The sequence below is a fragment of the Nerophis ophidion genome, linkage group LG09, assembly GCF_033978795.1.
Source record: "Nerophis ophidion isolate RoL-2023_Sa linkage group LG09, RoL_Noph_v1.0, whole genome shotgun sequence".
Taxonomy (NCBI): Eukaryota; Metazoa; Chordata; class Actinopteri; order Syngnathiformes; family Syngnathidae; genus Nerophis; species Nerophis ophidion.
Genome location: NC_084619.1, coordinates 48,583,148 through 48,608,906, shown reverse-complemented (window position 1 = coordinate 48,608,906; position 25,759 = coordinate 48,583,148). Strand labels below are relative to the sequence as shown.

General features: G+C 38.9%; 1 protein-coding gene across 1 annotated transcript in view; it reads right to left on the bottom strand.

Moving 5' to 3' along the window:
* Nucleotides 1-5,173: 5,173 nt before the first annotated feature.
* LOC133558828 (synaptic vesicular amine transporter-like) overlaps nt 5,174-25,759 on the bottom strand; it is a 42,469-nt gene continuing 21,883 nt past the window's right edge. The window contains exon 3 of the mRNA XM_061909963.1: nt 5,174-5,636. Within this exon, the coding sequence (XP_061765947.1) occupies nt 5,287-5,636 (350 nt within the window). The 3' untranslated portion in view covers nt 5,174-5,286. The remainder of the gene's footprint in view (nt 5,637-25,759) is intronic.

The following is a 25,759-nucleotide window of genomic DNA, read 5'->3' as shown; positions in this document are numbered from 1 at the left end:
CATACGTGCAGGCTTTGAGCCGGGGGGCAACGAGAATTGCCACCCCAGCCCGTCGCCTCTCACTGCCGGCAACGCCAGAGTGGAAGAGGGTCCAGTCCCTCTCGAGAGAACTGGTTCCAGAGCCCTTGCTGTGCGTCGAGGTGAGTCCGACTATATCCAGCCGGAACTTCTCTACCTTGCGGACTAGCTCAGGCTCCTTCCCCCCCAGTGAGGTGACATTCCATGTCCCAAGAGCTAGCTTCTGTAGCCGAGGATCGGACCGCCAAGTGCCCTGCCTTCGGCTGTCGCCCAGCTCACAATGCACCCGACCTCTATGGCCCCTCCTATGAGTGGTGAGCCCATTGGAGGGATGACACACGTTGCCTCTTCGGGCTGTGCCCGGCCGGGCCCCATGGGGACAGGCGCTCGCCATCGTGCCCCAACTCCGGGCCTGGCTCCAGAGCGGGGCCCCGGTGACCCGCGTCCGGGCGAGGGAAATCTGAGTTCATTTTGTTTTAATTCCATAGATGTCTTTGAGCTGCTCTTTGTCTGATCACTCACCTAGGACCTGTTTGTCTTGGGAGACCCTACCAGGGGGCATGAAAGCTCCCAGACAACATAGCTCCTAGGATCATTGGGACACGCAAACTCCTCTACCACGGTAAGGTAGCAGCTCAGAGAGGAGTATATATATATATATATATATATATATATATATATATATATATATATATATACATTTATATATATATATATATATATTTTAAGCATGTGTACTAAAAACTAAACACACGAGAGATCATTGCAAAATTGTATTAACAACATGGAAACATATTTCTAAAAAGTTTATCTGTTGCGTCTGGGATAATGAAGACATTTTAAATGTGATCTGATGAATATGATGCTACATGCACTTTTAGCATCCTTCTTACTTGCAAAGGTTTCAACTTCGATGGCTTTAATTAAAATTACAGAAGAAATTACCAACGCAATAGATAGTAAAAAATGTGCGGCAGCAGTGTTTATGGATCTAACTAAAGCCCATCCATCCATCCATTTTCTACAGCTTATTCCAGTTTTGGGGTCGCGGGGGGGCGCTGGTGCCGACTATCAGCTACAACCCGGCGGAAGGCGCGGTATACCCTGGACAAGTCGGCACCTCATCACAGTCTAACTAAAGCATTTGACACAATTAATCACAATATTTTAATAAAAAAACTAGAACAATATGGCATCAGAGGGTTGGTATTAAACTGGATAAGAAGTTATTTAATGAACAGGAAACAATACCTGAAGCGAGGTAAACACACATATATCCTGTGGTGTACCTCAGGGATCAATACTACGACCAAAATTATTCAATCTCTATATAAATGACATTTGTAAAGTTACAAAAGATTTATTCTTAGTATTATGTGCGGATGATATAAGAGTGTTTTGTTCAGGAGAGAACACACAGAAGATAATACAAATAATAACAGAAAAAATGAACAAATCAAAAAGATGGTTTGACAAAAACAGACTATCTTTGAATCTCAGTAAAACTAAAATAATGCTATTTGGTAAAATGAGAAGAGAGAGTCAAACACAAATACAATTAGACGGAATAGAAATTGAAAGAGTAAATGAAACCAAATTTCTAGGTATAATGATTGATGATAAATTGAACTGGAAATCTCATGTAAAAAATATACAACATAAAGTAGCAAGAAACAAGTCAATAATGGATAGACCAAAAATCACTTTATATTCTCTGCTGCTTTTTAGTGTTAATATATCTGAGTTATTGTGTAGAAATATGAGGAATTAACTACACAAGTACACTTAATTGAAAAAGGTCAGTTAGAATAATACATAATGCTGGATATAGAGAACATACAAACCCTTTATTTATTGAATCAAAAATACTGAAATTCCACGACATAGTGGATTTGCAAACAGCTAAAACGACACACAAAGCAAACTATAACCTGCTACCCAAGAATATACATCAATTATTTTCAAAAAAAGAGGAAAAATATAATCTTAGAGAAAATTGTTATTTAAAATATTAGTATGCACGTACAACACTTAAGACCTTCAGTATATCTGTATGTGGAATCAAACAATGGAATGGATTAAGCAAAGAAACCAAACAATGTACTAGTATGATCCACTTCAAGAAACTCTTCAAACTCAAAGTGTTTACAAAGTACAAAGAAAAAGAACCATGATAAATATTCTGAATTTATTTCATCCATTCATTCATTTTTAATATAATCTTACTCATCTCACCATATGAAATGTAACTTATTTCACCAATTTTATTTATTTTTATTGTGATTACTTATGGAGTATATTGTGAATAAATTGAGAACAGGAAGTGAACAAAAGTTTTAGCAACTTTTATGTAAAAGAAAAGGGGTAGGATTAAATAAGCTCTGCTTCTTCCTACTCCTTTTTGAACATGTTGAAAAGAGAAAGTGGAAGTTGTGATGTATCATGTTGTATGCTTGCATGTTCAAAATAAACTCAAACTCAACTCAACTCAATGTGCATCATAACGATACCGAAAGTTTCAAGTGCAAATATTGGTGCGCTAGTCATAACTACACTGCTGGATTGGATGATATCGAGATTGGATGATATGAAAAAATTATCAGGATCCTTTTTGTTTTTTGCCAAATCGTCTAAGTCTACTAATAACTAAAACTACAGTAGTTTATGTTTTTCAGCTAATTTTCTCAACACTAGTTGTAACTCTCTTAAAACTAATTAGACTTGGACTTAGACAAATTTTATTGATCTACAAGGGAAATTGTTCCACGCAGTAGCTCAGTTTCAAAGGATGGAAAGGGTAAGGTTGGAAAGGATAATGCAGTTATTAAGTAGACTAAAAATGTACCGTAGTAGCAATAATAATAATAAGAAGAAGAATACATTTTATTTATAAGGCGCCTTTCTGGGCACTCAAGGACACTGTACAAAATCAAAACAATAAAATTAAATTGAATGAAAACAACAACAAAGATAGATAAGATAATTAGAGTAAATAAGCAGTCTGGAATAGGTGTGTTTTGAGTCTTGACTTGAAGAGGGATATTAAGTCCAAGTTACAAAGGTCGGGTGGCAAAGAGTTCCAAAGATGTGGGGCAGAGCGGCTGAAAGCTCGGGCATAAAATATGACAAATATGTAATGTTGACATATTATATGTACAGTATATAATACATACTATTATATTATTGTATTATATTATATTTTTATATAATATATACAATATATAGCAAATCCCATTTACCATGTACAATATTGCAGTATATGGAACAGCTGCAGCAAAAACAAAAATAAAATAAAATAAATTAAACTAACATTCCTGTTCTTTTTCCTAACTCAAAATCTGATAATAGACAGATAGAATGACTCAAAATGTGCCTTGGCTCATCTCTGACAACTATTGTATTTTTCTACAAGCTTCCTAAAATGAGTAACAGGACAAAACATAACAAGAGTACGTTTTATCATTGAACTATCAAATGCTGTACATGAAATATAGCCTCATATTTCATCATGTTGACACAAAGTACATATCAGTGATTCAACAAAAATATATTTGAAAAATAAATGAATAGCAAAAAAAGAAATTTGTTAACAGGACTGTGCTGAGATTTTACATTAATTCATTCATTTAGAAGAGATTTAAAAGATCGATCTTGCATCTGACAAAAAAATAACTCGCAAAACCTGGCCCCGGTTCTCACAGTGTGGCAAGTCAGAGTACTACGAGAGGCTCTGGTCCACAGAGCCTACAACTTCTCCTTTCTCTATTTATAATTCAATTAGAAATAATAATAATATCACACTCACATGAAAAACTGAAAAACATCAGTAGATTCAACAGTCTACAGTACAAAAAAGAACATTCATGGTGTACAAATGTATCTGCAAGCATTATTTTGGCGACATTGTGACAAGCAGACCAGCCAGTAAGTCACGCCCTCATCCTCTTCATCTTACACGCACACATGTAATGTAATGATGAATGCACTGATTTATATTTTGGTAAACAAAACAACCACTAAGTAAATCGGTTATACTTGTATAGCACTTTTCTACCTTCAAGGTACTCCAAGAGCTTTGACATTATTTCCACATTCACTCACTGATGGCGCGAGCTGCCATGCGAGGCCCTAACCACGACCCATCAGGAGCAACGGTGAAGTGTCTTGCTCAAGGACACAGCAGATGTGACTACATTGGTAGAAACTGGGGATTGAACCAGGAAACCTCAGGTTGCGGGCATGGCCACTTTACCAACCGCGCTATGCCGTCCCCAAGCCAATGTATTGCACAGCATAGACAGGCAAACTTTTCAGGCCAAAACTCTGCTGTCTACCTGCAGAAACAGTACTCCTTTGAGAACAAAAGCGTACAGATTCCGGACAGGGAGACAGATGGTAGGAAAGAGGAGTGTCAAGGTTGAAAAACCATCCCTAAACAGAGAAACACCTGTCCCCCACATACAATACTGTCCTTTCAACCTTTCCAAAACGACTATGCAATCTAGCCTCCAAAAAGAGTTAGAAACAGAACGGGACCAGAATGCCATTTGGGCCATTTGTTTCCAACTGAATGGAATGCTTACGCGTGGGATTGCAACTATTTTGGACTGGTAGTTGTCGATCCACAGCGATTGTTCTGCCACACAATAATACCTAAAGCCTAACGAAGGGAAATTACACTTCAACGACTGTCATTGGCTTTGACAGTAGGATTGCTGGTTTGCATCAAAACAGATGTTTTTCTTACTACAAACCATCCTTGCCCAGGCACATCCTCCTGGGTTTGGAATCTAAACATTTGGGGTTTTGGCACCAGCCGCAAGACTAGATCTGAACATTTTAAGTCTATGAACTGATGATGCCAACTCGGATGAGAGGCGAAACATCTTTGCAGACAAACCAAACAGTCTCGTTAGGATCGATTGAATGCCCTGAGATGACAATGACCTGGACCAATGAGAACATTCTCAGACATGCAGTAACGAGAAGCGATTCAAGTAAATGTTAAAAAACGGAAATATTAATATTTATTTTCACAGTTTTATTATGTGTTTTTCATCATGACTGTATGTCCCTGCAGTGGACCATGTGACCAGCGTTGTTAATTGCCAGCTACCACCGCTAATCGCTAGCTGGCAACTCGAAAGCTGAGTGTTATTACAGAGCCAATCGTATATTATGTGTGTTGATGCTATGTTTCCAGTCTCAGACTGCAAGAGTGCTTGAAGACAATTATTGCATCAACAAGGAAGAAAAAGAGGAGCGTGCTTACCTGTTGGTGAGTGGTCCAATGAAGGGGTTGGTGATCAGCTGCACCGTGGCCTTGGAGGCAAACAACAATCCCACTTTGACATTCTCGTTGATCAGCTCGTTGGTGGAGTGAGGGCAGTCGGAGGAGTTGTCCGGTAGCTCGACGACGCCAGCGGTGGTGAAAGTCGGAACGACGCCGTCCGTCGCCCTCACCGTGGCGTTAGAGACCGATGAGCGCACCGTGTTGTTGTACAATGACACGATCTGTTCAAACGCTGCCGGGGCAGTCTGCTTCTGGGCTGAGGTGTTGTTCAATACGACGGCCGATGACTCATCCAGGTTGTACAGGTAGCTTGGGATGATGGGCACTGGCGGGCATAAGAAAGATGAAATTGAACTTGACGTGACCACTGGCTCTTTCAGGGGGCAACAGCGGACAAACTAGGGATGTGCAGCTTGATACTGAAATATCGACACTGCTGATATCAGATCTTTATGCTATAATATCGATTCTCAAATGAAAATATGTAAACTTTTGATACTTAAGTTAGTTGGGCTCATGTGTATGATTAACAGGAAGACAGGGTTAAAAAAGTAGCGAAAGTTGTGACTGAGGCAATGTGTTGAATGCTTTTGTTTAAAACAGTATTTTTACGTTAACATATTCTTGTAACTGGATTACTTTTTTTCCAATAGTAGTTATTTTTAATTTTTTTTTATTTCAATGCTTTTATTATTTTACTTATTTCTTTTTATGTGGTTTGAAACACCATTTTTGTGTACTTTGAATAATATAATCCTCTGTATTTTCCTGTTGTAGCATCTTGGCTATATTGTTATTTACGCCGCTACCTCAATATACGTCAGAATTTATAATGTATTCTTTATGCCATGAGATATGGTATTATTGCAATAGTTTTTTTATTTTTTGCAGACACATTGTAGGAATTTTTGCATATATATATGTATATATACATATATATACATATATATATATATATATATATATATACATATATATATACATATATATATATATATATATATATGTATATATATATATATATATATATATATATACCCATGTACTGGTCTGTAAACATAAGTGTTTTTTTTCAATGTAATAAGTACATGTGAATTATGAAAGTGACATTTCCAGAACAGTGAAGACGTCGTCTTAGATGTGCTGTGTTCTGCCTGGAATGACAGGACATGTGGGTGGAAAGTGATGGGAATTGACATCATGCAACAAACAATGGCGGCCAGACACAAAGCAGGGATGTTCAGTTCAACACTCTCAGCCCCGGGGCCACGGCAGTGCCAGGAAAAGGAACTTTATATTTATAGTATGAGAGCAGGATCACAGCAGACTGGAAGCAGAAGGATTGTATGCACTCACCAATCCAAGCTGCCAAAGCAGGAAAAAAAACAAGATATGGCATGTAACGATTACTAGTATTGATGATAAACCGTGGTAAAATTCACATTAGTTTATTTATCGTTTCAAAGTTTGAAACGATAAACAATCAACAATCATTGATTGCCATGCTTTAAAAACTTCACGTTGAAACTGCTCATGTCCGAGAAGGGCAGCTAGTGCGCTAATCGCTGGCTAACTTACACGCTAACATGTAGAAGAGACAAAATAACGTTTTAAAAATAATGCTTGGTCAGACAAAAAATCAGTGTGTGCATGAGCGCTTTTCGAGCAATATCGTAATACGTTATGATAACAGTGATCATTTTGTTCACAATAACTGATATGAAATTTTCATATTCTTACTATAACATTCCAGACCTATTTGTTTTTAAAAGCAAATGATGACGGATATAACACATTTTGAGTGATATTATAATGCGATAAAGTGGAGACTTGTCCAGGGTGTACACCGCCTTCTGCCCGATTGTAGCTGAGATAGGCACCACCGCCCTCCGCAACCCCGAAGGGAATAAGTGGTAGAAAATGGATGGATGGATGGATTATAATTTTTATTATTAATATAATATCTTTAACACATTCTAGTTTTGTCAAATGTAGAAGATGAGAACGAATATTGATGTAAAATCATGAAAACATTTCTTGTGTCTTTTTTCTACAAATACGACATGTCAGACTTTTCATAACAATGTAAAAGGTGACCTATTATGCAAAACCAAATGTTCTTACCTGATGGTAACAGTTTTGGTGTGCTGGGGCAATGCGTAAGTCCTGAAATGTTTATTTAAATCAGGCAGGCATGGCGCGGATATTTATAAAACAGTCTTGCCTTCCTTTAAACTTCGTCCAAACGATTCCGTTTAGAATTAACCCAATATTAAGTCAATGTTAAAGTAAATAAATGATAAATGGGTTGTACTTGTATTGCGCTTCTCTACCTTCAAGGTACTCAAAGCGCTTTGACACTACTTCCACATTTACCCATTCACACACACATTCACACACTGATGGAGGGAGCTGCCATGCAAGGCGCCAACCAGCAACCATCAGGAGCAAGGGTGAAGTGTCTTGCTCAGGACACAACGGACGTGACGAGGTTGGTTCTAGGTGGGATTTGAACCAGTGACCCTCGGGTTGCGCACGGCCACTCTCCCACTGCGCCACGCCGTCCCTACCACTGATAGTACCACTGATAGTCACACATACCATGTGTGGTGAAATTACTCTCTTCATTTGACCCATCCCCTTGTTCCACCCCCGAGGAGGTGAGGGGAGCAGTGAGCAGCAGTGGTGGCTGCGCTTGGGACTCATTTTTGGTGATTTGACCCCCAATTCCAACCCTTGATGCTGAGTGCCAAGCAGGGAAGCAATGGGTCCCATTTTTATAGTCTTTGGTATGACTCGGCCGGGGTTTGAACTCACAACCTACTGAACTCAGGGCGGACACTCTAACTCCAAAATGTGCTGTTTTTTTCAAGTGTGCCATCAGTGAAGAGCTTTGCACAAGTCTGCCATTGTAGTCCGACAATGTATTCAATAATTATTATTTTTCTATATTCTCTTGTTGTGGGGCAGACTGGCTCTTACATGCACATGCATGCCATTTCTAATTAGACTATAGGCTTAGACTTCCTTTTTATTGTCATTCAAATTTGAACTTTACAGTACAAATAAGAACAAAATTGTGTTGCATTAGCTCTTGGTAATGCAGTATTTTTTAAAAAGCAATAAGGTGCAGATATAAATAAATAGATTACTTTACAGATAAATACATTGCACTTTTTCACATGCGTCCATGTTTATGGATGTATGTTATATTGTCTTTTTTATTCCAGCGAGTTAATCCATTTTGGGGGGAGTTGAGGGGATGATTTAATTATGATGTGTTCAAGAGTCTTACGGCCTGAGGGAGGAAGCTGCTACGGAGGCTGCGTAACCTCTTCCTAGAGTCCAGCAGTGAAAACAGTCCTTGGTGGGGGTGGGAGGAGTCTTTGCAGATTTTCTGAGCCCTGGTCAGGCAGCGGCTTTTTGCGATCTCCTGGATAGCAGTAAGAGGAGTCCTGATAATCTTTTCCGCCGTCCTCATCACTCTCTGGAGAGACTTCCAGTCTGAGGCATTGCAGGCTCCAGTCCAGACAGAGATGCTGTTGGTCAGCAGGCTCTCTATAGTGCCTCTGTAGAATGTGGTGAGAATGGGGGGAGGGAGCTGCGCTCTTTTCATCCAACGCAAAAAGTGCATGCGCTGCTGAGCTATTTTTACAAGAGCTCTGGTGTGTAGGGACCAGGTTATATTGGCAGTGATCTGCACCCCCAGGAACTTGGTGCTGTTTACCATCTCCACCGCTGTGTCGTTGATGAAGAGTGGAGCGTGGCTGGATTGGTGCTTCCTGAAGTCAACAATGATCTCCTTGGTCTTGTCGACGTTCAGGACCAGGTTGTTGGTTCTGCACCAGTCAACCAGATGTTTTACCTCGTCCCTGTAGTCCATGTCGTTATTGTCACGGATGAGGCCCACTACTGTCATGTCGTCCGCATACTTCACAATGTGGTTAGTAGTGGACCTGGCGCAGCAGTCATGGGTCATCAATGTGAACAGCAGCGGACTCAGGACGCAGCCCTGGGGGGAGCCTGTGCTCAGGGAGATGGCACTGGAGGTGTTGTTGCCCACTCTCACAGAATGGGGTCTGTCTGTGAGGAAGTCAAGCAGCCAGTTGCATAGGGGGGTACTGAATCCAAGGGGGGCCAGTTTGCTCACCAAATGCTGCGGGTTGATGGTGTTGAATGCTGAGCTAAAGTACAGAAACTACATCCGCACGTGTGTGTCCTTTCCTTCCAGATGTTCTAAGCTCAGGTGGAGTGCAGAGGAGATGGCGTCCTCTGTGGAGCGGTTTGGGCGATAAGCGAACTGGTATGGGTCGAATGTGGGGGGAAGTCTGCAGACAATGTATTCTTTTACCAGCCTCTCGAAGCACTTCATTATGATGGGGGTGGGTGCAACAGGGCGTAAATCATTAAGGGAGGAGATTGTGGGTTTTTTAGGCACAGGAATGATTGTGGCCGTCTTAAACATGACGGTACCACAGCCTGGGTCAGCGAGATGTTGAAGATGCCTGTGAGAACCCCAGCCAGCTGGTCTGCACATCCCTTAAGCACCTTGCCTGGAATGTCATCCGGTCTCGGTGCTTTCCGGGACCTCTCCTCAGGGTTTTCAGGACATCCGCTGTGTCCAGGTTGAGCGGGAGCTCATCAGGGCGAGGGATGGATTTTCTCGCCGGAGTGGTATTAAGTGGCTCAAACCTTGCAAAGTAGTTGTTAAGGTCATTTAGGAAGCTGATACTGTTGTCACAGGGACAGGGGGCAGCTTTATAGTCCGTGATGACCTGTATCCCTTCCACATTCGTCTAGTGTTTGTGGGGTTCTCAAAGAAGTCCTGCACTTTGTGACTGTGAGCACCCTTTGCAACCTTAATGGCACGGTTCAGGTTAGCTCTGGCTAAATTTAATGCCACCATGTCGCCAGACCTGAAAGCCTTGTTCCGAGCCTTCAGCATTGCACGTACCTCACTGTTCATCCAGGGTTTCTCGTTGGCCCATGTGGGGATGTTCTTGATCACACTGACATCCTCCATGCACTTCTGAATGTATGCGGACACAGTCTCTGCATACTCCTCCACACATGTGTGATGATTATCGGTGGCCGCTTCCTTGAACATGTCCCAGTCTGTGGTTTCGAAGCAGTCTTGTAATGCTTCCATTGCTCTCTCTGGCCAGGTCATCACCTGCTTCACTGTAGCTTGCTTCCTGATCAGCAGGGGCTTGTATGCAGGAATTAGCATCACAGATAGATGGTCTGAGGAGCCGAAGTTGGGGCGTGGTGCAGCTTTATACGCCTGTTTAATATTAATAAAAAAACAAGCCCAACTTGCTTACACCCATGGTTGCAAAATTCACATATTGATGGAAATGACGGAAAACTGTTTTCATGTTAGCTTGATTAAAATCCCCTGCAACAATTAAAACTCCCTCTGGATGTGTTGTTTGCAGTTCATTGATGGAGCAGTACAAAGCATTCAAAGCTTCTTTGGTGTTAGCACTGAGGGGAATGTACACTGCTGTGAAGATCATAGCACTGAATTCCCTGGGTAAATTAGATTAGATTAGATTAGATTAGATAGTACTTTATTTATTCCGTCAGGAGAGTTCCTTCAGGAAAATTAAAATTTTCAGCACAATCCCATTCAAGTTTAGACAAACATTACAGGGAGACAGAACAGGATCGCTGACGGGTCTGCCGGCTTCCAGCGCCCCTTACAAAAAAGATGAGATACAGGTAAACAAGGAGGGGGAATAGAAGATTAAAACAAAATAAAAAAGAAATCGGTCTTAGCCTGGGCCCTGGAGAGGTGGTGCAGACTGAGGCCAAGGGAAAAAACAACAATTCATAGCCATGGTACACATCCCTCTTACATGTGTGTAAGAGGGAAACATCAAACATCAAAGAACACAGAGGACATTAAAGACATTAAAGCATCAGATACAACCAGACACTTCTACATACTAGCTATGAATAAAAAGTAAAAGAAACATATCCACTGTGGTGGCCTCTGGGGTGTTCCACGCCATCGTCCGCTGGGGTGGAGGGAGCATGGCCAGAGACAGGAGCAGACCCAACAAAGCAACCAAGACAGCCGACTCAATTTTCGGCCTGTGTCCAGTCCGCATGGATGAGCGAGGATACGTCCAAGGTGACTGAGGTGTCCGACACCTGCTCACCCAGCCAAGACACCGCGAAGCCTCTCCGTCCCAGCGCTCAGTGCTAGCTCCGCAGCCCTGTCCCCTCATCCGCACCTCCTCCAGTCCCTCCAAACTCTGCAGTCCTGTCCCCTCATCCGCATCTCCTCCAATCCCTCCAAACTCTGCAGTCCTGTCCCCTCATCCACATCTCCGCCAGTCCCTCCAAAGCAACTCCGGTGTGGCAGACACCCAGCAGCTGGTCTCCATGGCCAAAAGGCTCCCGGGAGGCACATCCAGAAGTCCACAAAAAAAAGCACCACAGAGGTCACGAAAGTGGCACCCCTTGTCACACAGTCCCAAAGGGTCCCGGACCAAAAGGCAAAAAAATATAATAACACATGAAAACAAGAGGGAAACACAAAAGGATGACACAAGAGCACAGAGCTCCTGCCTACAGCAGCCACTACAGCAGCGCCATCTTGGAAAAAAATAAAAATAAAATGGCCTGCATTTTATAGTTAATATTTCTACATCGGGAGAGCAGTGACATGAGACTATCTTCCCGTTGTTGCACCAGTTGTTATTGACGTATATACAAACACCTCCTCCTCGGGATTTACCAGTGAGAGTGCTGCTCTTGTCCGACCGAAACATAGTTAGCCCCTCGATGTTAACTGCCTTGTCTGGAACGGATGGTTTCAGACACGTTTCTGTGAGAAATATGGCGCTGCAGTCTCTCATCTCGCGTCTTGCATGTAAATCCAGCTTCAGATAGTCCAGTTTGTTCTCCAGAGACATTTGAGAGCAGGATGGAAGGAAGCGGCATTCTGTGAGGATTAGCCTTTAGCTTTGTTGTTAGCCCTGCTCGGCATCTCCTCTTCTGCTTCCGATCACACCGCTTACGTCTCCTCTGTCTGCGGTCCCCTCTGGTACAAGGCTCCGCTGCTTCACAGGCCGCTGGATATAGCCGGCGTAGTATTCTGTGGCTAGCGAGGAGGTCCAATGTATACACATCTTTTGGTCCAATACGGCCCGATCCGTCCAAATCCAAAATTGTCTGGCTGTCGTACGTTACCACGGAGTGTCCATGCTGGAAGCCAGCCATGAAATTCACAGAATTTACCGGTAGTTTTGCCAAAATGTTCTATTACTACCAAAAGCCTCTGCAGCCGCAGCCGAGCAGGGTGCCGCCATCTTGAGACCCTAATACAAAGTAGTGTATATTTCTTACTTACGTTCGTCAGTTGACTCCATATGGAAGCGCTAAAAACTACAACATTGCCGACGGGGAGACGACACTATCAAAGTAGAGGCACGTAAATAAGACCGCCCACAAAACAGTGCATCCTGAAGAGACGGTCAAAAAGGGGCATGAAGGCTTTCGGTAAAACATAGTCGATGCAACATTTCGACCAAATAACGACTATTACATGTTATGTAGACCACAAGGAAGTCTTTTAAATGTAGAAAAAAATCATAATAAGAAGTTGTTCAAAATGAAAAGCCAGGCAGTGATATTTCCCAGGCTTGTTTTTTTTGGCATTTATTTAAGAAATGTCATTGTTAAACAAATTTATGTTAAAATGGGGTCCAAAATTGGTACTTTTAAAGGTAGTGTCCGTTCTAGCGGGCACCGATTCACGTAAAATCACAGGTACCATGGTTTCATACCTTTGTTGCCTACTTGCAGGGTTGGCACCGGCTCAAGCACTTGGCATGCAAACGGGTATATTCGTAGTGGATTTGTCGAGCTTGTCCCTGACAGTTTGGTTATGTTTTAGTTCTTCCTCTGTTTATCTTTATTTCCTGTCAGCGCTTTTCTTTTGGTTGTTTTCTACTTGTCTCCCTGAGCGCTGTTTCCTCTCAGATGCGGCTGATGGGCACCTGACCACACCTTTGTGTCAGCCAGCTTCTATTTAAACCTGCCTTACCATCCAGTCTGTGCTGGTGTATTGTCCATGTCATCACTACCTGTCGTTGTATGTCGTGGACTGCTTTCTGTCTCCAGTTCTCCCTGGTTCCTTGTCGCTTGTGAGCTGTTTGCTGGTTCCTGATTGTTGTTCCAGTCTCCTGTCTCCTGTTTTCCTGCTTCCTGGTTTGGGTTTTGCCTTACATTTTTGGACATTAAATTATGTTTTCCTGGACAAAGCCTGCCATCTGTACATCTTGGGGTTTGTCACCTACACCTTGTGACAGGATTGCCTCTATGTAATGTTATAATTTTCTATGCCAACAAAGCAAGCCTGGCTGATAGAAAGTGCTCAAAAGTAAGGCTCCACTTATATGAATGTGCACATTTTCATTGGAGATGTCAAATATATGCTACTGATTAACATTAGGGATTTTACATGGCGATTTCAACGCCTCCAACTTTGGTAATGAAAACTACAACTAAGATGAACTGTAGGAGCCAAATAGAGGGCCATACTTGAATTTATGTTTATTTTATTATTTTTCAGTGATTGATGCGTGTATGTCAGAGTGCACCCTTTGCAGGTGGTGAAAAGTTCCCACGCAGGCCTATAAGGGGCAGGAGCGCGCCGGGCAGTCGGGCACAGGCATACCGTCTTTGACCTCACCTGTCTGTAGACCTCACCTGTCTGTAGACCTCATCTGTCTGTAGACCTCGGCTTTATATAAGCTACCATTTATTTTGTGTCCCGAGTATTCTGTCCCTTGATTTTTGTAAATAAGACAATCTTCAATTGCGCTGCTGGATCAGTTTGAATTAGTGGATGGATAGCGGGAAAAGGAAAAATACGTGACAAGGATGACTTTGTATATGGTGTGAGTCAGACAAGATGCCCGCGCCCCAAGTGGAACAAACATTTGAAACAAAGGGGTTATAGGAACAACCACTTTCAGTGTTTTATCCCACTTCATAAACATTTGAACAGATGGTGTGTAACAATTGGAATATTTACAGTATAAGCACTTTGTAGGACTTAAGTAACAGCAATCATGGAACGGTCACATTAATGGCAAAGACTACTTCTTGACTACACCTACTTGCAAATGATACTAAGAAGTGAAAGTTACTGGACAGCACAGTTTTTTTTTTCATCAGGTTACTTTTAAATGTTACAGAAAATTATGAGATTTCATTATATAACATATTAACGTTTGTTACTGCATGAACACACACAAAATGGTACCATATCGAATACAGATATCGACTCCTCGGTACCAGAAATTGAAACCATATCGATTCCAGTTTTTCTTTTTTTGTTTAATTTAAATGTATTTTTGGAATGTGCCACAAGTGTCTGCATTATGCAATATACCTTTTGATAACTTTTGCTTGGACTGGGGTAAAAAAAACACTGATCACTCAAACATTAGTAACGGATACGTAGCAAATATCCCACAGCATTGAAATAGTCAGACTGCTTATTAAGCCAAGTGATAAATAAATAATAATAATAATACTCATACAGCATTTAAATAGATAGTTATACTACAACTAATATAAATAATACAATTTATTATTATTTAAACTATATTAACTATTTATTGTATAAAAATATCCTACGGTATTTGAATAATGTGGTTATACCATTAAGCAAGCCGATAAAATTAAATATATAACAATAATAATTTAGCAAGCCGATAAAATAAAATATATAACAATAATAATACTGATATATCTGATGTATTCGCACCTTCCCAACAGACAACAAGACATTAAAACAACGTTGAGAACTTGTTGAATTAGGTCCTTACGTTGGACAACATAACGTTGAAACAACATGCTTTTTGAAAACATTTAATCAATGTTGGGTTCTGACCTTGATTTGACCATTGAATTTTGGTCGTTTTCCAACCAATATCCTACAACACAAATACAACGTTGAAACAACATTCTTTGTGACAACGTATATTCTTTGTCAGGTTGTGACGTTGATCTGACCTTTGAAATTTTTGTCAATGTCCAACCAATATACTACAACACAAATACAACGTTGAAACAACATGCTTTTGGACAAAGTTTAATCAATGTTGGATTCTGACGTTGATTTGACCATTGAATTTTGGTCATTTTCCAACCAATATTTTACAACACAAATATAACGTTGAAACAACATGCTTTTTGATGACATTTAGTCAATGTTGGGTTCTGACGTTCTTTTGACCATTGAATTTTGGTCATTTTACAACCAATATTCTACAACACAAAACCAACGTTGAAACAACATGCTTTTTGACGACGTTTAATCAATGTCGGGTTCTGACGTTGATTTAACCATTAAAATGTGGTCATTTTCCAACCAATATACTACAACACATATACAACGTTGAAACAAAATGCTTTTTGACGACATTTAATCCTTGTCGAGTTCTGACGTTGATTTGACCATTGAATCTTGGTAATTTTCCAACCAATATACTACAACACAAATGCAACGTTGAAACAACATTCTTTGTGACAACGTTCATTCAATGTCAGGTCGTGACGTTGATCTGATCATTTGAAATTTGGTAATTTTCCAACCAATATACTACAACACAAATGCAACGTTGAAACAACATGCTTTTTGATGACGTTTAATCAATGTCGGGTTCTGACGTTGATTTAACCATTGAAATTTGGTCATTTTCCAACCAATATTCTACAACACATATACAATGTTGAAACAAAATGCTTTTTGACGACGTTTAATGCATGTCGGGTTCTGACGCTGATTTAACCATTGAATTTTGGTCATTTTCCAACCAATATACTGCAACAAGAATGCAACGTTGAAACAACATGTTTTGTGACAACGTTCATTCAATGTCAGGTTGTTACGTTGATCTGACCATTTGAAATTTGGTCAATTTTCAATCACTATACTACAATACAAAAACAACATTGAAACAACATGCTTTTTGACGACGTTTAATCCATGTCGGGTTTTGACGTTGATTTGACCATTGAATTTTGGTCATTTTCCAACCAATATACTACAACACATATACAACGTTGAAACAAAATGCTTTTTGACGACGTTTAATCAATGTTGGGTTCTGACGTTGATTTGACCATTGAATTTTGGTAATTTTCCAACCAATATACTACAACACAAATGCAACGTTGACACAACATGCTTTGTGACAATGTTCATTGGGTCGTGACGTTGATCTGACCATTTGAAATTTGGTCATTTTCCAATCAATATACTACAACACAAATGCAACGTTGAAAAAACATGCTTTTTGACGTCGTTTAATCAATGTCGGGTTCTGACGTTGATTTAACCATTGAAATGTGGTCATTTTCCAACCAATATACTACAACACATATACAACGTTGAAACAAAGTGCTTTTTGACGACGTTTAATCCTTGTCGGGTTCTGACGTTGATTTGACCATTGAATTTTGGTAATTTTCCAACCAATATACTACAACACAAATGCAACGTTGAAACAACATACTTTGTGACAACGTTCATTCAATGTCAGGTTGTGACGTTGATCTGACCATTTGAAATTTGGTCATTTTCCAACCAATATACTACAACGCAAATGCAACGTTGAAACAACATGCTTTTTGACGACGTTTAATCAATGTCGGGTTCTGACGTTGATTTGACCATTTAATTTTGGTCAATCCCTCCGGATACTTCGGCTTCCCTCTGGATACTCCGGCTTCCGTCTGGATACTCCGGCTTCCTCCCACTTCCAAAGACATGTACCAGGGGATAGGATGCTTTTTGACGACGTTTAATCAATGTTGGGTTCTGACGTTGATTTGACCATTGAATTTTGGTAATTTTCCAACCAATATACTACAACACATAAACAACGTTGAAACCAAATGCTTTTTGACGACGTTTAATCCATGTCGGGTTTTGACGTTGATTTGACCATTGAATTTTGGTCATTTTCCAACCAATATACTACAACACATATACAACGTTGAAATAAAATGCTTTTTGACGACGTTTAATCAATGTTGGGTTCTGACGTTGATTTGACCATTGAATTTTGGTAATTTTCCAATCAATATACTACAACACAAATGCCACGTTGAAACAACATGCTTTTTGACGACGTTTAATCAATGTCGGGTCCTGACGTTGATTTAACCATTGAAATTTGGTCATTTTCCAACCAATATACTACAACACATATACAACGTTGAAACAAAATGCTTTTTGACGACGTTTAATCAATGTCGGGTTCTGACGTTGATTTAACCATTGAAATGTGGTCATTTTCCAACCAATATACTACAACACATATACAACGTTGAAACAAAGTGCTTTTTGACGACGTTTAATCCTTGTCGGGTTCTGACGTTGATTTGACCATTGAATTTTGGTAATTTTCCAACCAATATACTACAGCACGAATACAACGTTGAAACAACATGCTTTTTGACGACGTTTAATCAATGTCGGGTTCTGACGTTGATTCAACCATTGAATTTTGGTCATTTTCCAACCAATATACTACAACACGAATGCAACGTTGAAACAACATGCTTTGTGACAACGTTCATTCAATGTCAGGTTGTTACGTTGATCTGACCATTTGAAATTTGGTCAATTTTCAATCACTATACTACAACACAAAAACAACATTGAAACAACATGCTTTTTGACGACGTTTAATCCATGTCGGGTTTTGACGTTGATTTGACCATTGAATTTTGGTCATTTTCCAACCAATATACTACAACACATATACAACGTTGAAACAACGTTCTTTGTGACAACGTATATTCTTTGTCAGGTTGTGACGTTGATCTGACCTTTGAAATTTTTGTCAATGTCCAACCAATATACTACAACACAAATACAACGTTGAAACAACATGCTTTTGGAAAAAAATTAATCAATGTTGGATTCTGACGTTGATTTGACCATTGAATTTTGGTCATTTTCCAACCAATATTTTACAAAACAAATATAACGTTGAAACAACATGCTTTTTGATGACATTTGATCAATCTTGTGTTCTGACGTTGATTTGACCATTGAATTTTGGTCATTTTACAACCAATATTCTACAACACAAAACCAACGTTGAAACAACATGCTTTTTGACGACGTTTAATCAATGTCGGGTTCTGACGTTGATTTAACCATTGAAATGTGGTCATTTTCCAACCAATATACTACCACACATTGACAACGTTGAAACAAAATGCTTTTTGACGACATTTAATCCTTGTCGAGTTCTGACGTTGATTTGACCATTGAATCTTGGTAATTTTCCAACCAATATACTACAACACAAATGCAACGTTGAAACAACATTCTTTGTGACAACGTTCATTCAATGTCAGGTCGTGACGTTGATCTGATCATTTGAAATTTGGTAATTTTCCAACCAATATACTACAACACAAATGCAACGTTGAAACAACATGCTTTTTGATGACGTTTAATCAATGTCGGGTTCTGACGTTGATTTAACCATTGAAATTTGGTCATTTTCCAACCAATATTCTACAACACATATACAATGTTGAAACAAAATGCTTTTTGACGACGTTTAATGCATGTCGGGTTCTGACGCTGATTTAACCATTGAATTTTGGTCATTTTCCAACCAATATACTACAACAAGAATGCAACGTTGAAACAACATGTTTTGTGACAACGTTCATTCAATGTCAGGTTGTTACGTATATCTGACCATTTGAAATTTGGTCAATTTTCAATCACTATACTACAACACAAAAACAACATTGAAACAACATGCTTTTTGACGACGTTTAATCCATGTCGGTTTTGACGTTGATTTGACCATTGAATTTTGGTCATTTTCCAACCAATATACTACAACACATATACAACGTTGAAACAAAATGCTTTTTGACGACGTTTAATCAATGTTGGGTTCTGACGTTGATTTGACCATTGAATTTTGGTAATTTTCCAACCAATATACTACAACACAAATGCAACGTTGAAACAACATGCTTTGTGACAATGTTCATTGGGTCGTGACGTTGATCTGACCATTTGAAATTTGGTCATTTTCCAATCAATATACTACAACACAAATGCAACGTTGAAAAAACATGCTTTTTGACGTCGTTTAATCAATGTCGGGTTCTGACGTTGATTTAACCATTGAAATGTGGTCATTTTCCAACCAATATACTACAACACATATACAACGTTGAAACAAAGTGCTTTTTGACGACGTTTAATCCTTGTCGGGTTCTGACGTTGATTTGACCATTGAATTTTGGTAATTTTCCAACCAATATACTACAACACAAATGCGACGTTGAAACAACATACTTTGTGACAACGTTCATTCAATGTCAGGTTGTGACGTTGATCTGACCATTTGAAATTTGGTCATTTTCCAACCAATATACTACAACACAAATGCAACGTTGAAACAACATGCTTTTTGACGACGTTTAATCAATGTCGGGTTCTGACGTTGATTTGACCATTTAATTTTGGTCAATCCCTCCGGATACTCCGGCTTCCCTCTGGATACTCCGGCTTCCGTCTGGATACTCCGGGGATAGGATGCTTTTTGACGACGTTTAATCAATGTTGGGTTCTGACGTTGATTTGACCATTGAATTTTGGTAATTTTCCAATCAATATACTACAACACAAATGCCACGTTGAAACAACATGCTTTTTGACGACGTTTAATGAATGTCGGGTCCTGACGTTGATTTAACCATTGAAATTTGGTCATTGTCCAACCAATATACTACAACACATATACAACGTTGAAACAAAATGCTTTTTGACAACGTTTAATCAATGTCGGGTTCTGACGTTGATTTAACCATTGAAATGTGGTCATTTTCCAACCAATATACTACAACACATATACAACGTTGAAACAAAGTGCTTTTTGACGACGTTTAATCCTTGTCGGGTTCTGACGTTGATTTGACCATTGAATTTTGGTAATTTTCCAACCAATATACTACAACACGAATACAACGTTGAAACAACATGCTTTTTGACGACGTTTAATCAATGTCGGGTTCTGACGTTGATTCAACCATTGAATTTTGGTCATTTTCCAACCAATATACTACAACACGAATGCAACGTTGAAACAACATGCTTTGTGACAACGTTCATTCAATGTCAGGTTGTTACGTTGATCTGACCATTTGAAATTCGGTCAATTTTCAATCACTATACTACAACATAATTGCAACGTTGAAACAACATGCTTTGTGACGACGTTTAATCCATGGGTTTTGACATTGATTTGACCATTGAATTTTGGTAATTTTCCAACCAATATACTACAACACAAATGCAACCTTGAAACAAAATTCTTTTCGATGACGTTTAATCAATGTTGGGTTCTGACGTTGATTTGACCATTGAAATTTGGTCATTTTCCAACCAATATACTACAACACAAATGCCACGTTGAAACAAAATGCTTTTTGACGACGTTTAATCAATGTCGGGTCCTGACGTTGATTTAACCATTGAAATTTGGTCATTTTCCAACCAATATACTTCAACACATATACAACGTTGAAACAAAATGCTTTTTGACGACGTTTAATCAATGTCGGGTTCTGACGTTGATTTAACCATTGAAATGTGGTCATTTTCCAACCAATATACTACAACACATATACAACGTTGAAACAAAGTGCTTTTTGACGACGTTTAATCCTTGTCGGGTTCTGACGTTGATTTGACCATTGAATTTTGGTAATTTTCCAACCAATATACTACAGCACGAATACAACGTTGAAACAACATGCTTTTTGACGACGTTTAATCAATGTCGGGTTCTGACGTTGATTCAACCATTGAATTTTGGTCATTTTCCAACCAATATACTACAACACGAATGCAACGTTGAAACAACATGCTTTGTGACAACGTTCATTCAATGTCAGGTTGTTACGTTGATCTGACCATTTGAAATTTGGTCAATTTTCAATCACTATACTACAACACAAAAACAACATTGAAACAACATGCTTTTTGACGACGTTTAATCCATGTCGGGTTTTGACGTTGATTTGACCATTGAATTTTGGTCATTTTCCAACCAATATACTACAACACATATACAACGTTGAAACAACATTCTTTGTGACAACGTATATTCTTTGTCAGGTTGTGACGTTGATCTGACCTTTGAAATTTTTGTCAATGTCCAACCAATATACTACAACACAAATACAACGTTGAAACAACATGCTTTTGGAAAAAAAATAATCAATGTTGGATTCTGACGTTGATTTGACCATTGAATTTTGGTCATTTTCCAACCAATATTTTACAACACAAATATAACGTTGAAACAACATGCTTTTTGATGACATTTAGTCAATGTTGGGTTCTGACGTTGATTTGACCATTGAATTTTGGTCATTTTACAACCAATATTCTACAACACAAAACCAACGTTGAAACAACATGCTTTTTGACGACGTTTAATCAATGTCGGGTTCTGACGTTGATTTAACCATTGAAATGTGGTCATTTTCCAACCAATATACTACCACACATTGACAACGTTGAAACAAAATGCTTTTTGACGACATTTAATCCTTGTCGAGTTCTGACGTTGATTTGACCATTGAATCTTGGTAATTTTCCAACCAATATACTACAACACAAATGCAACGTTGAAACAACATTCTTTGTGACAACGTTCATTCAATGTCAGGTCGTGACGTTGATCTGATCATTTGAAATTTGGTAATTTTCCAACCAATATACTACAACACAAATGCAACGTTGAAACAACATACTTTTTGATGACGTTTAATCAATGTCGTGTTCTGACGTTGATTTAACCATTGAAATTTGGTCATTTTCCAACCAATATTCTACAACACATATACAATGTTGAAACAAAATGCTTTTTGACGACGTTTAATGCATGTCGGGTTCTGACGCTGATTTAACCATTGAATTTTGGTCATTTTCCAACCAATATACTACAACAAGAATGCAACGTTGAAACAACATGTTTTGTGACAACGTTCATTCAATGTCAGGTTGTTACGTATATCTGACCATTTGAAATTTGGTCAATTTTCAATCACTATACTACAACACAAAAACAACATTGAAACAACATTCTTTTTGACGACGTTTAATCCATGTCGGTTTTGACGTTGATTTGACCATTGAATTTTGGTCATTTTCCAACCAATATACTACAACACATATACAACGTTGAAACAAAATGCTTTTTGACGACGTTTAATCATTGTTGGGTTCTGACGTTGATTTGACCATTGAATTTTGGTAATTTTCCAACCAATATACTACAACACAAATGCAACGTTGAAACAACATGCTTTGTGACAATGTTCATTGGGTCGTGACTTTGATCTGACCATTTGAAATTTGGTCATTTTCCAATCAATATACTACAACACAAATGCAACGTTGAAAAAACATGCTTTTTGACGTCGTTTAATCAATGTCGGGTTCTGACGTTGATTTAACCATTGAAATGTGGTCATTTTCCAACCAATATACTACAACACATATACAACGTTGAAACAAAGTGCTTTTTGACGACGTTTAATCCTTGTCGGGTTCTGACGTTGATTTGACCATTGAATTTTGGTAATTTTCCAACCAATATACTACAACACAAATGCGACGTTGAAACAACATACTTTGTGACAACGTTCATTCAATGTCAGGTTGTGACGTTGATCTGACCATTTGAAATTTGGTCAATCCCTCCGGATACTCCGGCTTCCCTCTGGATACTCCGGCTTCCGTCTGGATACTCCGGGGATAGGATGCTTTTTGACGACGTTTAATCAATGTTGGGTTCTGACGTTGATTTGACCATTGAATTTTGGTAATTTTCCAACCAATATACTACAACACATAAACAACGTTGAAACCAAATGCTTTTTGACGACGTTTAATCCATGTCGGGTTTTGACGTTGATTTGACCATTGAATTTTGGTCATTTTCCAACCAATATACTACAACACATATACAACGTTGAAATAAAATGCTTTTTGACGATGTTTAATCAATGTTGGGTTCTGACGTTGATTTGACCATTGAATTTTGGTAATTTTCCAATCAATATACTACAACACAAATGCCACGTTGAAACAACATGCTTTTTGACGACGTTTAATCAATGTCGGGTCCTGACGTTGATTTAACCATTGAAATTTGGTCATTTTCCAACCAATATACTACAACACATATACAACGTTGAAACAAAATGCTTTTTGACAACGTTTAATCAATGTCGGGTTCTGACGTTGATTTAACCATTGAAATGTGGTCATTTTCCAACCAATATACTACAACACATATACAACGTTGAAACAAAGTGCTTTTTGACGACGTTTAATCCTTGTCGGGTTCTGACGTTGATTTGACCATTGAATTTTGGTAATTTTCCAACCAATATACTACAACACGAATACAACGTTGAAACAACATGCTTTTTGACGACGTTTAATCAATGTCGGGTTCTGACGTTGATTCAACCATTGAATTTTGGTCATTTTCCAACCAATATACTACAACACGAATGCAACGTTGAAACAACATGCTTTGTGACAACGTTCATTCAATGTCAGGTTGTTACGTTGATCTGACCATTTGAAATTCGGTCAATTTTCAATCACTATACTACAACACAATTGCAACGTTGAAACAACATGCTTTGTGACGACGTTTAATCCATGGGTTTTGACATTGATTTGACCATTGAATTTTGGTAATTTTCCAACCAATATACTACAACACAAATGCAACCTTGAAACAAAATTCTTTTCGACGATGTTTAATCAATGTTGGGTTCTGACGTTGATTTGACCATTGAAATTTGGTCATTTTCCAACCAATATACTTCAACACATATACAACGTTGAAACAAAATGCTTTTTGACGACGTTTAATCAATGTCGGGTTCTGACGTTGATTTAACCATTGAATTTTGGTAATTTTCCAACCAATATACTACAACACAAATGCAACGTTGAAACAACATGCTTTGTGACAACGTTCATTCAATGTCAGGTTGTGACGTTGATCTGACCATTTGAAATTTGGTCATTTTCCAACCAATATACTACAACACAAATGCAACGTTGAAACAACATGCTTTTTGACGACGTTTAATCCATTTCGGGTTTTGACGTTGATTTGACCATTGAATTTTGGTTATTTTCCAACCAATATACTACAACACATATACAACGTTGAAACAAAATGCTTTGTGACGACGTTTAATCAATGTTGGGTTCTGACGTTGATTTGACCATTGAATTTTGGTAATTTTCCAACCAATATACTACAACACAAATGCAACGTTGAAACAACATGCTTTTTGACGACGTTTAATCAATGTCGGGTCCTGACGTTGATTTAACCATTGAAATTTGGTCATTTTCCAACAAATATACTTCAACACATATACAACGTTGAAACAAAATGCTTTTTGACGACGTTTAATCAGTGTCGGGTTCTGACGTTGATTTAACCATTGAAATGTGGTCATTTTCCAACCAATATACTACAACACATATACAACGTTGAAACAAAGTGCTTTTTGACGACGTTTAATCCTTGTCGGGTTCTGACGTTGATTTGACCATTGAAATTTGGTAATTTTCCAACCAATATACTACAACACAAATGCAACGTTGAAACAACATGCTTTGTGACAACGTTCATTCAATGTCAGGTTGTGACGTTGATCTGACCATTTGAAATGTGGTCATTTTCCAACCATATACTACAACACAAATGCAACGTTGAAACAACATGCTTTTTGACGACGTTTAATCAATGTCGGGTCCTGACGTTGATTTAACCATTGAAATTTGGTCATTTTCCAACAAATATACTTCAACACATATACAACGTTGAAACAAAATGCTTTTTGACGACGTTTAATCAATGTCGGGTTCTGACGTTGATTTAACCATTGAAATGTGGTCATTTTCCAACCAATATACTACAACACATATACAACGTTGAAACAAAGTGCTTTTTGACGACGTTTAATCCTTGTCGGGTTCTGACGTTGATTAGACCATTGAAATTTGGTAATTTTCCAACCAATATACTACAACACAAATGCAACGTTGAAACAACATGCTTTGTGACAACGTTCATTCAATGTCAGGTTGTGACGTTGATCTGACCATTTGAAATTTGGTCATTTTCCAACCAATATACTACAACACAAATGCAACGTTGAAACAACATGCTTTTTGACGACGTTTAATCAATGTCAGGTTCTGACGTTGATTTGACCATTTAATTTTGGTCAATCCCTCCGGATACTCCGGCTTCCCTCTGGATACTCCGGCTTCCGTCTGGATACTCCGGCTTCCTCCCACTTCCAAAGACATGTACCAGGGGATAG